The sequence below is a fragment of the Rhinopithecus roxellana genome, chromosome 14, assembly GCF_007565055.1.
Source record: "Rhinopithecus roxellana isolate Shanxi Qingling chromosome 14, ASM756505v1, whole genome shotgun sequence".
NCBI lineage: Eukaryota > Metazoa > Chordata > Mammalia > Primates > Cercopithecidae > Rhinopithecus > Rhinopithecus roxellana.
Genome location: NC_044562.1, coordinates 62,638,972 through 62,655,680, shown reverse-complemented (window position 1 = coordinate 62,655,680; position 16,709 = coordinate 62,638,972). Strand labels below are relative to the sequence as shown.

General features: G+C 48.0%; 1 protein-coding gene across 7 annotated transcripts in view; it reads left to right on the top strand.

Moving 5' to 3' along the window:
- The window catches only part of AGAP1 (ArfGAP with GTPase domain, ankyrin repeat and PH domain 1), a 650,028-nt gene that overhangs the window by 548,603 nt on the left and 84,716 nt on the right, over positions 1-16,709 (top strand). For all 7 annotated transcript variants that reach the window (XM_010364388.2, XM_010364387.2, XM_030916436.1 and 4 more), the window contains 3 exons: positions 851-1,005; positions 4,968-5,058; positions 13,308-13,530. In XM_010364388.2, coding sequence (XP_010362690.1) covers positions 851-1,005; positions 4,968-5,058; positions 13,308-13,530 — 469 coding nt within the window. The remainder of the gene's footprint in view (positions 1-850; positions 1,006-4,967; positions 5,059-13,307; positions 13,531-16,709) is intronic.

Genomic DNA, 16,709 nt, shown 5'->3' with positions numbered 1-16,709 from the left:
AGTGGGGACAGGAATCATGAACAGAGGCCGGCATGAATCTGTGGAGTGTCTCGCATGGACCAGGCCCCACGTCCACGTGGGTCTGTACACTTCATGGAGCTAGCAGAAAAGCACTAGACAGTCGGGGCCCTTTGCCTTCATTTTATGGGTTAGAAAAAATGAACCTCGAAGAGTCAAGGAATTTGCCCAAAGACTCAGATGTGGCAGGTGGGGTTGCAGGGGTAGCCCCAAGTTCCTTTCTTCCCATTCCAGTCACGGCCCCAGAGTGGCTACCAAGTCTGGGGCCTGTCTCAGCTGAGATCCTCCTAAGGCGCGCGGGATCCCACACACTCTGCCCAAATGAAACACGGGAATTGATGCCTCTCCCACTGGCAACAGGTCCTCTGCCATAAAAGAACAGAAACCTTCCCACGTTCCTCTTTCCATGGAATGTCTGTGGATCTATGCGAGTGCTTGGTAGAAATTAACCCTGCATCCGGAGGTTAGCGGCCCTAACTTAATTTTCATCCCACAGATAAGGATGGTCAGCCATGAGTTACATAGTTATTCTCGTAAGTTGTTTTGTGTGTGCACCACACAGAGACACTGACATCACTCGTCAATTTCATCAGGCCTTGTCCCCTGAGCCTTGGTTGAAACCTGGCTAAGCCATGCTGGCCTTAGGAACCATGTCTGGAGTGCTGGGAGGTGCATAGATTCAGATCTCCGCTGCTGTGGTTGTCCAGTGCTGTGTGCGTCACCAGCCCGTGCAGGGGCAGCTGAACCCAGAGGCACTTCTATGACAGAGGGCCAGCAGGGGGACTGCTGTCTCGTGAAAGCTAAACTCTTCATCCCACACTCTGTGTTTCAGAACAAGAAGAAAACTTTGAGTTTATCATTGTGTCCCTCACTGGCCAAACGTGGCACTTTGAAGCCACGACATATGAGGAGCGGGATGCCTGGGTCCAAGCCATCGAGAGCCAGATCCTGGCCAGCCTGCAGTCGTGCGAGAGCAGCAAGAACAAGGTGAGGCCCCAGGCTGCCCAAAACCAGGGCTGCGGCTGCTCGGGGAACGCGAGCCCCAAGTAATGCCCCACGGAGGGGAAAATAGAGGACTGGTGTGAATGACAGGACCTAGCTATTCTTTGTGAGCAGAAAGCTCAATAACTAAAACGATCAGAAACACCTGTGTCCATAACCGTCATATGTGAGTGTTCCAGCCTGACCATGCTTCCCTGGCAGAAGAGCCAAGGTTAAATCTTCACTCTCTTAGCCAATCCCAGAGGGAATCTTTTGGACTCTTATGGCTTCTGGGTCCACATTTATTTTTGTTTTGGACAGAATACGCTCAGAAAAAAAGAGATGGACTTAAAGATGCACTGTTCTCATAATGCCCAGAATTCAAATTGATATCAAGTTGGAAAACCATCTCTTGTTAGGGACATAAATGAAAAGTACAGGGTCTATATGAGCGTGCAGGGAGCTTGGGAAGATAAAGTTTCGGTTATCTAAACTGATAAAGCCTGGTATGTGTTTTATTCAATAATTAGAGGTAGTGTTGCAGCTCTTTTCTATATTAAAAAAAAAATTAGAGGCAATTTGGTTTTTGTAGTTATTTAGCTAAAAAAGAAAAAAGATTTTAACCTATATTTTTTTTCTCTCTTTTTTTTCTCTGGAGAGAGTCTGTCTGTCACCTAGGCTGGAGTACAGTGGCACAATCTCAGCTCACTGCAATCTCCAAGCTCAAGCATTCCTCCCACCTCAGCCTCCTAAGTAGCTGGGACTACAGGCATGTGCCACCATGCCTGGCTTGCTTGCTTATTTATTTATATATTTATTGATTTAATATATATTCTTTGTGGAGGTGGGGTTTCATCATGTTGCCCAGGCTGGTCTCAAACTCTTGGGCTCAAGTGATCCACCTGCCTCAGATGCCCAGAGTGCTGGGATTCCAGGCATGAGCTACTGCACCTGGCTTAACCTGTGTTCTCTAGACTACTGCCCAGTGATATTCCTTCTGCAAAAGTCCTTTTTCCCGTCAAGGATTGCTTCCATGTCATTATTTTCATGTTTGGTTCTCTTGAACCTCTTTGTTGGGGCGCTATAGACTTTTGGAGAGCATTTTGATATTTCAGACTATGTTCAACTAGAAACTAAGAGACAGGACGTTACCCACCGACCTGCAGTTTCATTTGTAACCATTTAAAGAAATTTCTGCCAATGATTTATGTGCAGCTTTGTCACTAAAAAGAGAGTCTGTCTTTCAGAAAGATAAAGTGTCTTATTTTATTACCCTCTTTAACCAGGGTAAACCAGACCACAGTCATTATTATTATAATGTAATTTGCTTCCCTTTTTAAAAGATGTTTTATACCCAAGGTGGGGAGAACCACTGCCTTTCATTCCATGCACCCTGGCTTTACTGGGTCACGTCCACATGCATCCACGATATGCCTCCTGAAACGAGCACAGGGTGCTTTGGGGCCACCTCGATGGGGAGCAACAGCACGCCGCATCCTCCAAGCGTGGGCAGCTCATTCTGAGAAGGAAGGCGGGGAGGCAGAATGTGTTACCAAACAGAGGCACAGATTCCCGCCTTCATGGGAGAATCACAGTCTCTCACGGCAGACTCTGAGCCCATGCCACCTCGACCTAATTCAGGAAGATCTGGGATGGTGGCAGCCTTTCCCATTCCACACCTTGCCAGGCTCCTCCCTGCTCGTGTCTCAGCCGATGCACACGCAAGCCTTTAGAATGCTGCCCCTTGGCCCCCACTAGGCACCTGTGCTCCAGGGAATTGCTCCCTTGGGAGGAGAATGCATTGAGCAACCAAAGGTGGCCAACTCACAGCTGGTCATCTTGGGCATTGGTTGAACAGGTGTGAGGGCATAAAACATGGAAATACTGTCCACAAGGAGTGGCAGGAGGGCAAAAACACAGGCCCAGTTGACCACCAGCTTTATAATGTTTTACCTGCCAGTGGATAATTGAAGCTGATACAAGTATAGGCATAGCTAGACAGACAGACAGAGACAAGACAAACCAACTACAGAAGTGATACATGTACACAGAGAGAGAGAAGCACATCCGTGTGTGTGTGTGTGTGATCACACATGTGCATTCCAGATGCCAGTGTAAACTGTTTAAACATATTTTGAATACTTGGGTATCTAACCAAAGGGAATTAAAATTCAATAATGCATGATGCTAATTAGACAGTAGTAATTAATACATTACAATTTATTATTATGTAGCAAGGAATATATTGTTTCACATCAATTTGACATGAGATGTTTCAATTTATGAAAAATTCTTACACAAAAATCAAGCTTATTTTAACTATCCTCTGAAATAGATCAATTTTTGCTTTAACTGTGATATTAAATGCATATTTAATAAGCCTTAAAAACTGTACATAGCAGCCAGATACGATGATTCACGCCTGTACTCCTAGTGCTTTGGGAGGCTAAGGTGGAAAGATCACTTGAGGCCAAGAGTTTGAAACCAGCCTGGGCAACGTAGGGAGACCCCCCGTTTCTACAAATTTTAAAATAGCCAGATGCATGGCTCACACCTGTAGTTCCAACTACTCAGGAGGCTGAGGTGGAAGAGCCACTTGAGCCCAGGAGATGAAGGCTGCATTGAGCTGTGATTGCACTACTCCAGCCTGGGCAACAGAGCAAGACCCTCTCTCTAGGGGAGGAAAAAGGTACATATCCAGTACATACCTTTCACTTCGAACTTCTACTTCCAGGAATCTGTTCTTAGTAAATAATCATGGATGTGTACCAAGACTTAGCCATCGTATGTTCTTACAGCATTGTTTATGATAGAGAAAAATTGGAAGTGACTTAAATGTCCATCAAAGAGAACTTAATAAATAGGTCTTCACTAAGTGGAATGCTATGCAGCCATTTAAAATGATGATGTCAGAGACTATGTGATGGCACTGAGCAATGAACAGATGTCATTAGGCTAGAAAGGGCAGGTTTCTACCCAGCAATATGTATTATGCTGGCTTTTTAAAGTACGTATGTGTATGTAGATGTGTTTAAACAACAGGCTGAAAGAACAGATATCAAAATGTTAATAATGCTTAACTATGGATGGCCATATTATTGTTTATAAATCTTTATGTTCTTTTTCCCCTCTCTGTATTTTCTAAACTTGCTGCAGTGAGCACATATGTTTTTAAATCCTTTTTAAAGAAGACCATAGAGGTAGGTGCAGTGGCTCACACCTGTAATCTCAACACTATAGGAGGCTGAGGCAGGAGGATCACTTGAGCCCAGGAGTTCAAGGCTGCAGTGAGCTATGATCGTGCCACTGCACCCCAGCTTCAGCCACAGAGACGCTGGCTTAATAAATAAATAATAAATAAATAAATAAATAAATAAAGCAAGCCATCAAGTGTAAGGTTAAGAATCAGCACCCCCAGCTATGCTCATGTTCATCCCTGTCCCCACCTTGGTGAGTGGCTTTGTCACTGTGGCAACTGAGGGTCTTCAGATGACAGGTGCATCTCCCAGGGTGATGTGTGGTATGGATGGGGTTTTCTGACAAGAAACCATGAGATATGTCTTACAGTGCTGATGAAGCCCTAACCCTGGGCTTATAAACGGATTATTTCTTTCTCATTCTTCATATCAAGTAGACATGTGGCTGCTGCCCAGAAGGTTACCCATTTACCTTCTCGAGGTGACCATGGTCCATGTTTATTCACAGATGATCCAGAGCTCTCCTCTTTGCTCATTTCTGGCAGAGTCCCTCTTAGCTGCTGAGTGTTAAAATGTGACATTTCCTCCCTCCCCCCAGCCCCGTGCATGATGATGTCTCCTTCAGTTATGCTCTTTCCCAAAGACATCAAAACAGGAGTGATTGTTTGGAAACTACCCTCATCCTACATTTGCTCCCAATCTGTTTGATCTTTTCCTGACGTTATCAGTGATGTGCGTTTCTCCTTGTATTTGTGTCTTCCTCGTGCCCAGTCCCGGCTGACGAGCCAGAGCGAGGCCATGGCCCTGCAGTCGATCCGGAACATGCGCGGGAACTCCCACTGTGTGGACTGCGATACCCAGAGTAAGTGTATGCGGTGGCAGCAGGGGCTGGCACTCTGCAGCTGGAGACCACATGGTCCCACTAGGCCCGGGTTGCAGGGAACTCACGTCTGTCCTGTTTGGCAGATAAGAGTTAACTGCTTTTAGGAAACTGAGATATTTTGTTTGGATTTTACCTTAACAGAGCGCCTTCCACACAAGCCTCACCCCTGTCTGCAGGGTGCGTTTCTGTGAGTCTTTCCTTGCCTTAGGCATCCGATGAGCAGCAGTCACACCTGGGGTGCGAAGGATTCGGCCCCACAGCCTGTGCCAAGGCTAGGAAGGCCGGGAGTTCAAGACCAGCCTGGGCAACACAGGGAGACCCCCATCTCTACAAAAAATTAGAAATTAGCCAGGCATGGTGGCTGGCTTACTTTTTGATTAATCAGTGATCACTTACTGATTTTTTTTCATAAAAATAGAATATAATTGGTTCATTCCTGCCTAGAGATTTCTGGGTATTGTTTTTTTAATTTCATAATCATATGTTCTGGGTTTCACCATCAAATTATGTCTTTGTTTTTTTTTTTGTTTTTTTTTTTTTTTTGGTCTTAAATCCATTACCCACTAATGCCTCTGATTGAACTGATACAAGTTGTAAGTACTGCTTTGTGCCATAGAGTAACCCAGTTTTATTTCATGCTTTCTGTTGTCTAATCCATACTATTATTTTCCCTTTGAAAAAGTCATTTTGTTGTCATGATATTGAGAGTGTGGACTTATTTTCATTGTTGCAGTCCCAGCCCAGAGACAGTATTGGAGACATTCAGTAAACTTCTTCCATTCAGATTTTTTTTTTTTGTTAAGTAGTGTTTTGAAGAGAAGGAAGTCCAGTTCAAACAAGGTAAGAGGTGCTGGTACCAGGCTGGGTGCCGCCCAGGAGTCAAACGTGCATGGCGTGGTGGGTCCTGCCATCCTGAAGCCTGAAACGCACTGGACAAGGCACCGACCTGCTGACCATGGAGCTAAGCGCTGGGGAGAGTCATCAGGGGCACCCAGCGGCCTTGCCACCCAGGCAGGAGCTGTCTGTCAGCAGGGCTCTGGAGACGGGCAGGGTGTGTACAGGGAAGGGGCCGAAGGAATCATTGTGAGCAAAGTGAGTGGCTTGAGGAGAGCTGCTCCAGGTGGTTGTAGGATCAGAGGTGCTGTTTGGGCTGGGAAACCGGTAGAAGCCAGTTGGAGTGTGAGTGCTAAGTGAAACTTGCCAGCTTTGTTCTTCATGTGTAAGCAGAGGGACATCACTGGAGTTTTAGAGCAGGAAGGAGATGGACCCTGAGCTCCACTTGGGGAGACGGATCTGGCCAGACCATTTTGAACAGACTGGAATAGAGGCAAAGCAGGGAGGAGGCCAGCCAGGGTCAGCTCGGCCGGGAAGGGAGACAGGAGCCCAGGACTGCTCCAGACAAAAGGGAAGGGAAGCACCCCTCCAAGAGTCCACTCAGCGGCATAGCAGGCAGGAGAGAGATCAAAAGTCCGTCTACGGCCTCTGTGGAGGAGTCTGTCCTGCGGGTGAGGGAAGGGGTTCTTCTCCAAGTATCTTGAGGTTGTTCTTTAAAGCACCTCCTTATGTTTGAATTTTTAAGTTTTACTTTCAAATGTGTGGTGAAATGAAGTTCGAAGAGAGAAGCAGTTATTTGAAGTATGTTTCTATCAAAAAGTTTTAAAAGTAAGAGCTTTTTTAAAAGCACAAATCTGAGAAATATTAGAACATCCATTAAGGAAAATGCCTGCAGTTGTTTCCACCATGCATCTGAAGGTTGCTTTAAAAGAAAGCCATCCGTGGCTTGCGGGGACCGTGATACCGGGCAAATCGGAGGTCGCAGGTCCTGTCTGAGATGAGCTTGTGCTTGTGAGTGCGGATAGGGGTGGGAAGGGGAGGCCAGTGCAGGGGAGGTGTGGGCCAGTTTGTTCTGAGCAAGACCACCTGAGCAGATAGACAGGGACAAAGGGAAGAGGCAGAGTTTGACAATTCAGGAGAAAGGCGATAGCAAGCACGCATTTGCTAAACGTGTGGTCTGTGTCAGCCCCGTGCCAAACCCTCGCAAGCGCTGTCTTTTCATTCTGCAACCCTAATAGTTGTTGCTGCTGTGGGCCCCACTTAAAGGGGAGGAATTGAGGAGCCTGAAGGGTCAAGTCATTTGTCTGAGGTCACAGAAATAGCAAGTCCCATAGCAGGATTCAAACCAAGCTGTTGGCCAGCCTGCTGTATTTTCTCAAGAACAAGGGCCTTGAGAAGAATGGAAAGGCTCAGAAGATGTAGCACGTTGGCAAGGATGTGTTAAGTAAAAATACCCAATTTTGGTGAAAGTACTGGGATAGGTACACTGCCCACACTGATGATGAACTGTAAACACCTCCATGGGGCCTTTTGAAAATGGATATAAAAAGCTTTTGAAGAGTGGATGCCCTTGACTCCAGGTGTACACTCCAGGAACTAAACAGATGGGACTGAGCAAGGCAGGCGCAGAGATCTCTCTTTCCAGATGTTCATCACAGTGCTTTGTATGGCACAAAATCAGAAGCATCCCAAATGTCTTAACAATTTGAAATGCAGTTCATGGTGATGTCTTCTCTTTTCTACCTTTAAAAATCATGGAAAAGGCTTAATTGATCCTGGGCGTGGTGGCTCACACCTGTAATCCCAGCACTTTGGGAGGCTGAGGTGGGTGGATCATCTGAGGTCAGGAGTTCGAGACCAGGCTGGCCAACATGGTGAAACCCCATCTCTATTAAAAATACAAAAGTTAACCGGGCATGGTGGCACATGCCTGTAATCCTGGCTACTTGGGAGGCTGAGGCAGGAGAATCACTTGAACTGGAGAGGCGGAGTTTGCAGTGAGCCAAGATCGCGTCATTGCACTCCAGCCTGGGCGACAGAGTGAGACTTCGTCTCAAGGGAAAAAAAGGGAGGGTAGGGGGCTTAACTGAGATAAAGAAACTTCATACTGTGCTGTAAAATGAAAAAGGGGCATGACAATGAGTCTGGATGAACCTAACGATATTTCCAGGTATTTAGCGGGGAAAGATCTGTAAGCTGATCTCTGAAAGGTTAGCACCAGTCGTGTCTGAGTGGTAGGATCTTTTGAGGCTTGCAGATTGTCATGCAGCAGTGGAATTTGGAATTGTGGTAACAGCTCCCTGGCCCCCTAATGCCCTAGACCACCAGGAGCCCCCTCTGTCTGTGCACTGGGCACATCCCACAGCACTGTTTCCAGAGTGGACGCTGAGCTTCTGGAGCTTTGGGGGTGCCTGTCTATAAAGGGTTTCCGAGAGCCAGTGAATTTGGGAAACTCTTAACAGCATCCACCTCCCAGGAAGTTGCAGCCTTCGGACACCTGTGCTTCTGGGGAGTCCTGCCTCTGAAGATGCCTATTCAGCACGGCCCATCCCAGCGTGTCCCAGGCCCATCGGACAGTGGGGCCTTTGTTTAGGGCACCTGTTGCCTGCCTTCTGCCAGGGACATGCCAAGGGAAGTCCACACCTGAGGCCCCTGAGAATCCTAGGGCTTGGGACCATCAGTGGCTCTCACCAGCAGGTCTGACCTTCATGGACAGGCCCTGAGAGGCAGCCCACCCTTTCTGCTGCTTTCTGTCTGCCCATCCATGTCGTGAATGAAGCCCTGGTCAGAGCTGACTGTGTGCTGGTCCCTCTCGCCCTGCTGCGTGGACCTCACAGGTGCCCCTCTCTCCTGGGCCTTTCTGATGTCTAGAATCCTGCCCTGCCTTATTTCCCTTTGTGGACTCCAGGCCTGCACACAAGAGGGGACTGGTACCCACCACTACCACCAGATAGCTCACCACAGCCTACGGTAGGAGCACATCCAGGCTCTCATCTTCAGCTTGGCCCACAAATAGAACCTCGGGTCCCGCAACGTTGGGTTTCTGTCCCATTGTTGCCTCTTAGTCCTTCCCTGACCACCAGGTTTGAAATCACACACACACATCCCTACTCCCTGCTGTCCTGCCCTGAGGGCTTCCTAGCTCTGGTGTATCGTACAATTTTCTTAGCTCTTTTCTGGTTTGGGTGGGGGCAGGAGTGGGTTGAGATGGGGTCTTGCCCTATAGCCCAGGATGGAGTGCAGCACTGCAGCAGATGGGCTGCCTCTCAGGGCCTGTCCTTGGTTGCAGCAGTATAATCATGGCTCACTGCAGCCTTCAACTCTTAGGCTCCAGCAATCCTCCCACCTCAGACTCCTGAGTAGCTGTGACTATATGTGCATGCCACCATGCCGAGTTGATTTTTTAAAATTTTTGTGGAGAGGTAGTCTCACTATGCTGCCCAGGCTGTTCTTAAACTCCTGGCCTTCAGCGATCCTCCCACATTGGCCTCCCAAAGTGCTGGGATTATAGGCGGGGGCCACTGTGCTGGGCCTAGTTTTTTTACTTTTTCCTGGTTGGTCTGTCCGCATAGAATCTACGTCCTACATTTCTGTGGGCAGGGATTTTTCTCCATTTTCTTCACCGCTGTATCCCCAGAAGCCAGTGTGTTAATATTGGCTGAATATGTGAAGGAACAGATGTAATTACAGCCAACACCTAACACTGTACTTCCCATGGGGCAGCCACTGCTCTAAGTGCCTCGTAGCTTTTAATCCTTCTGACGCCCCTTGAGGATGGGAATGATTAGCCTCGTTTCTCAGGAGGGGAGCTGAGGCCCAGAGAGCGAGAGGCTTACAGAGGACAAAGGTGAAAAGGCAGTGCTGGCAGGTGGCACGCACACAGGTGTGGGGGCCTGGAGAACAGGCACGGCAGGCCTGGGGCTGTGGAACCAGCGGGGCCTGAAGCCAGGTCGGGGGCAGGAGACAGTTCAGAGGTCTGAGGCCGTGCTAGGAGGCTGGGATCAGCCACAGGCCGAGGTTCTCCACCCAGGCCGAGACACAGCAAAGTGTCCCAGTTGGCCTTAAGACGTCTTTCAAGGAAATTGCAGTGGTGATGCTTAGATCCCAACCCTTCCGATGAGTCATTCTCTGCTGGAGCAGAGGCGAGGTTCTCCCCTCAGTCAGCCCCAGCCTTCCCTGTCTCTAAGCGGAGGGTGGTGAGCACGGGGCCCTGGAACACTTTATCCCCCGCCCCCTGCAACATTTTGGGTTTCACAGAATTCGGAGTCCAGGCACAGGAACGTGTCCCATGCGTTCATGTCGTCCTTCAGATCTGGACCTGACAGCCTGGGAGCTGCTTGGGGGAGGTAGGAGGCGGGTGCACGAAGGTCTGAATGAGGGGCCAGCATGAGTGGCTTCTGTGTCTGTAACCCACAGCGGCATGGAGGGCGGTGGGGTGGGCATAGGTACCAAATCAGAGGTTCTGGCAAGAGTTTAGGCAAGTGGCTGTAGGGATCCAGATGTGAGTGGGGACAGTGTGTGAGACCCTTCCCCACAGCACTTGGTGGGCCGGATGCGGGGACGTAAGGGAGCAGGAGAGGTGCTGGGTTTTGAGCGGTGGTGTGACATGATCAGCACTACTGTGTTCAGTGGGGCCCTGGCTGTTGTGTGAAGAGGTCTGCAGGGAAGTGACGGGCGAGGCCGCAGACAGGAGCCCCTTGCACCCCAGTTGCGATACTGGTGAGGACGCCCATCGGAGCAGTAGGTTCTAGAAGAAAGGGTTGGACTTACGAGAGGTTGAGAACCTTGCGATTGGCTGTGGGAATGATGGAAGAATCAAGGTGGACCCCTGGGTCCCACTTGAATAGCTGAGACAGGAAGGACCTGGCAGAAGAATGCATTTGCAGAGTGGATGTTGACGAGGAGATTCTCCCAACTGATATGTACGTGGTCGTTGCGTGTATGATAATTCGGGAGCCAGGAAGAGGTGTTAGTGCTTGGGTGGTGATTAAAGTGTGGGTTGGGTTGGCCTAAAAGAGACTACAGAATTGGAAGAGATGACCCCACAGGAGCCCTGAGGTCAGGGAGGAAGAGCTGGGAAAGAGATCCCAACAGAGCAACCAGGAAAGTGGGAAAAAAATCCAGAGAGGTTGTTGACCAAAAAGGTATCAGAAGTTAGCACTGGCCCAGCACAATGGCTTATGCCTGTAATCCCAACATTTGGGAGGCCCGGGCAGGAGGATTGCTTGAGCCCAGGGGTTCAAGACCAGCCTAGGCAACATAGCAAGACCCCATCTCTGCAAAAAAAATGTAAAAAGTTAGCCAGGCATGGTGGTATGCACCTATAGTCCCAGCCACTCGAGAAGCTGAGGCAGGAGGATCACTGGAGCCCAGGAGTTTAAGGCTGCAGTGAGCAGTGATTGTGCCACCATGAGAGACCCTATTTCAAAAAAAAAAGTAGTAGTCAATGTTGTGAGGAGGAGTTGGGCACTGACCAGCCCACAAGAGGCCAAGTGAAATGTTGGCCACAGGAGTCTTTTGGGTTTAGCCCTGGAAGGGGCTGGTGACTTTGGCTGTGCTGCGTCCATGATCTGGAGGTGGAGACCTGGTTGTCAGTGATCCAGAGGTGCAGAAGCAGAGGGGGCCAGTGGAGAGGTGGGCTGTGCAGACACAAAGGGAGAGCCACAGGCGAGGAGGGGTCCATGCCAGCTGTGTGCCATGCCTCCACCCTCCACACCCCCAGACCAGGGCATCCCCCATGTGGCTATCCTTCCTGTCCCCGCTGCTCTCTTCCTTCCTGTGCCACCTGCGCATTGGTTCTGACTACACTTTTTAGCATTGAGTCTCTGCATTTCTCTGTTCTCTTCTGCTTGGGTTTTCTCCATTTGTTGCACAGGTTTCCCCTTCCCAGCCAGAACCTCTCTGAGGTCACAGACCTCTCTTCTCGCATTTCTTTTTTTTTTTTTTTTTTTTTTTTTTTTTTTAGAAGGAGTCTCGCTTTGTTGCTCAGGCTGGAGTGCAGTGGCAGGATCTCAGCTCACTGCAACCTCCATCTCCCAAGTTCAAGCAATTCTCCTGCCACAGCCTCCCAAGGAGCTGGGATTACCGGTGCCCTCCACCATGCCCAGCTAACTTTTTTGGAATTTTAGTAGAGACAGGGTTTCACCATGTTGGTCATGCTGGTCTCGAACTCCTGACCTCATCTCGCCCATCTTGGCCTCCCAAAGTGCTGGAATTACAGGCATGAGCCACCGCACCCAGCCTCTTCTCACATTTCTTGTGGTATCTGTCACTGCCTTCTTGCACGTGCAGTAGATGTTAAATAAAGGACTGGTTTTCTGATTTCTGATCAACTGGCGTAAAGCTATTGCTGGTCACTTGACATTTAAAACAAAAGATGTCTCCCTAGTGAGTCAAATGTGACCTGAGCTACTTGGTCTTTTGTTGACTCTTCAAGTGTGCCCGGAGTAAACATTGCCTATTCCCAGGTGAGTAAGCCGTGTCTACTTACAGCGGTGAAAGCCATTGACTCTCAAGGGCAACCCCATCTCGGCACATCAGCTGTAGATTCTAGCATGAAGTCAACCCAGGCCTGAGTTCTTGGTCTTCTGATGATGCCAGCCAGTTTCACGCAGTGAGTGCTCCAGTTCTGGGGTCCCAGTGCTGCTGTCTGAACCCACTTCTTGTCCTGCGCAATCCTTGCACTAGTCCTTGGTCTGGTTTCACAGCCCAAAGCCTGTCACCATTCATTCTGCAAGTCAGCGTTGGTTGCGCTGCGTGATAACCCCACCAAAGGGCCTTGCCCGCCAACTTGCCCACAGTGCAGTTGCTTCAGTAGCTATAGTTAAATAAGATCACTGAAAACGGTATTTTTGCACTGTAGTGTACCTCTCTCTTATCTTTGAAATTTGCAGGCATGCCCATTGTGTACCTCCTGGAAACTTTGATGTGCCAGTGGCTGCAGAGGTAGCAATGAGGGAATGACCAGAGTCACGGTGTCACCTGGCTGCCCCTCAGCACTTCTCCTCAGCAGCAGCTGTCCACCGTGGGTGCTGAGTCACACGTGTTTTTTTCCCCATACAGGTCAGCCCTCTCAAGGTGAATGCTGCTGTGACGTATGGGAAAGTGCATCTTTTCTATCCAAACCAACACTGTCAATTATTTAGTGTGGGAAACTCCAAGGCTTTGGCTTCAGCCAAATGTGTTCTGAAGCTACTACCAACTGCCAGTCATTTGGGACACCTCAAACAGGACTGAGCACTGGCTAGGGAGCATTTCTTCTAGCCGTGGATGTGGTTCTAGGAAGAGCCTGTCGATGTGAAGTTGGACTGATTTGTGGCCTTGTATTTCTAAGGACAGTTGGAATGAGAGATGATGGTCTGATTGCATTTAGCATTCTGTTCCTCTTCCCATAGATCCTAACTGGGCCAGTTTGAACTTGGGAGCCCTCATGTGCATCGAGTGCTCAGGGATCCACCGGAATCTTGGCACCCACCTGTCCCGAGTCCGATCTCTGGACCTGGATGACTGGCCAGTCGAGCTCATCAAGGTGATGTCGTCCATCGGGAACGAGCTAGCCAACAGCGTCTGGGAAGAGAGCAGCCAGGGGCGGACGAAACCCTCAGTAGACTCCACAAGGTAGGAACTTTGGAAGATGCCTAGCTCCCGACACGTTTGCCAGCAGTTAGGCAACTGGAAGTGATCGTCATGACGGCCACAATTGGGATGGCCCTGATAACCTGTAGGAGTTAAGGAGTTCTGATTCATCCGGCATAGGAATGTCTGTGTTTAAAACTGGTCTTAAGCAGACATGGATAATTCACACTCCTTAATTTTTTATGTTTGTTTTTAGGCCTTGGAGATTTCTCTCCCCCTCTTAGAAATGTATTAAGCTTCTAACCTTATGAATACATTACTTTAATTAATACATTTCTAATAGGCATAAGCTGTGCCGTTGACACTAATTATGAATTTTTGATCCTTTAATTTTGTTATTCTTACAGCTTTGATAAGCATCTGCTCTGTCATTCCCCCCCGCCACCATCACATAAAAGTTATTTTTATGGTAACAAAATATATTTTGCTTTCTAAAATATATCTCTAACACATTTAGTCACCCGAGTTCAGCATAATGTATGGTGTCACTCCTCATTAATGTTAATTGTTAAACAGTGTAAAAAACGCATTTATTTTGAGGCCGTTTAGTTTCTCATTTTTCATTTACAGCTGTTATAAACCGTTTTTGAGTACACATACATGTTTAATGTTCCTAAGAGGTGATAAAATGGCATGTCTTCTCAGAAGGCATATGGCATGGAGGCAGAATAGAGCATTTCATCTCCGTGCTTGTCCAAAGCAAGTGGCTTCCAGGGTTGCTCAGGTGCTATGTTTTTCCCCCACAATAGGAAGTAGGGGTTTGAGGTTTGCTGTCAGTGTTTGCCTCTCAGGTGTCTGAAGACATGAAGGGAGAGGAGAGGTCTCCCATCGCTGGTACTTTTTAGGTTCCTCTGATTCGTTTTGCTGCTGATCAGATACAATGAAAGTTCAAGTGGTAATCTGTGGTTCAGCCACAGAAACCGGTTTCTACTGCAGAGCAGTAAGAACGTGAGAAGGGCTGGTGGACTTCAATTCATTAACACTGGAAAATGAATTTGTGGTGCCACCTTTGGCTCACTGGAGAGAATGAAGCTGGTGTGTTACTCATCTTGCTCTCTGTGTGAGGGATTCTGTGGTAGTGGGGAGGACAGGAAAGGTGCAAAGAACGTATTTATTTAAAATTACATGGTTTTGATACACGAGCACTTTATGAGTTATGCTTTATAGTATAAACAGGGGTAAGTTTCTTACAAACCGAAGACACTGTGGACTTTAAAAATTATTTTTCTTGGTTTAACACTACCATAGAAATCGGCCGGGTCATCAACTGTGGACGTGCTTAAAACATGAATTCATGTTTTCATACCTATTTTTTCATAGATAATAACATTGGAGGAAACTTGGGTCTGAAAATGAAAAATGATTGGAAATTAGATTGAGCTGAATGTATGAATACAGAAAACATTGAAATATGTTGGAAAAAACAATGCATCTTACTGTTTATATGTAAAAGAAGCACATTCACTATTTTCAATACCCTGAATTATTAGAAAAGTTTGTTTATCCATCCATTACAATTTAGAAACAATTTAGAATTATTAGAAGCAAATATATGGGTTCATGTTTTACCTGATAAATATTTTATAATTTCATCTTCATTCATAAATGAAGATTGTGTGTGCACAGGTATTTTATAGTTCTAATTTGCATCCTTGAATTAAGTTCTTGAGTGTAGAGCCCAGTCTTTTTTCCAGTGTTAGGTACATCACATCATTGTATTTTAGAGACCTATTGCCGAGACTTGCTTTCTCACAAGTACAGTGGTTGCAGGTCGGTCCCATCTTTTCTTCAGTCACCATAGCTTTCCTAAAGAGCAGTGCCGAGTTGTAATTCCTCTCCGAGACTGTGGTGTTGGTGATGTGGTTCCCTGCTGTTGCTGAAGGTAACTGTGGCATTTCTAAATTCCCTTCGCACCTAAGAAGATAAACACATACAAGAATTGAATGTTTCTTTGTGCCTGTAGTAATTTTCCTGGGGAGTTGTTTTCAATGAAAATCAGCAAATAATCATTGAGCACTTTCTGGTAGTAAAGAAACAGTAAGTGATGATTGCAGTTCCCTGGTGATTGGTGAAGGTTCTCGGGGCCGCCTGAGGATGCCAGGGCTCGGGAGAGTGCTGGCAGTAGGTGCGTTCTGGGAAGTGTCACTGGAGACATGGCATCTGAGCTGGAATAGGGAGTGATTCCCGGGGCCGCGGCCAGGGGACCAGGTGGGAAGGCTGGTTGGAGGGTGGGAGTGGCCTCGGCGGATGCAGGCTTGGCCCGTGGGGAGGTGTGCGTGTCAGCGAGTCCAGCACCGTGGATGGCAGTCTCCCATGAATGAGGAGGAGCAGGGATGGGGAGGCCCAAAGAGCAGAAGCAGGAAGGGCCTCTGAGCCAGGGCTGGCACTTTAAAAGCAACCCTCAGGGCAGGGGAGAGGGGAGGGGTTTATCTCTTCATGGGTTCTGTCTGTCCCACCTGTTACCAAGAGGACTAAAGGCAGCCAGCAAGGCCTCTGTCCCTTCCAGCTGGAAGGCCGGGGTCCTGGTGGAACATGTGGGAAGCCTTAACTACACTGTCCAAAGCAAAACACACCCAGGCCAGTAACAGAGTAGAAATTCAGACTCCCACCACCTTCACCACCTCCTCAATAGAAAATGGGAAAGTGAAAGCCGGGCTGGAATCTCCGCACGCAGTTCTTTCTGTCCATGACGTGAGAAGATTCTGCCTTTCAAAGCCACCCCCGCTCCCCCTTCCCCACTCCCTCCACCCCTCCTGGTCTCTGCAGAACCTACGATTGTTAGGAGAAACAGCTGGAAGGTTCTTTTAATGTGGCCCTGAGGTAATACCAAAAAGAAATATTTTAATAAATTTTTATCTCTATCGAAGGAAAAGCCAAGTGCAATATATTCGGTGTAATTCTTTGAAAAAGGGCCCAGCTGTTTTCCCGAGGAGCTCTGGTCCATTCCGTCTTGTGCAGAAGATTCATTCTGACAGTGGAATATAATTAGAAATGCGTCATTCCGCCTGCACCCACCCCCAAACACACACACACACACACACACACACACACACACACACACAATTCAAGACTGTGGGGAAGTAGAACACAGCAGATCTTCCTCCAAAGAGACTGCCGCACACTGGAGTCACCTATTCGTGCAGCCAGTTAAGACAGCAGGC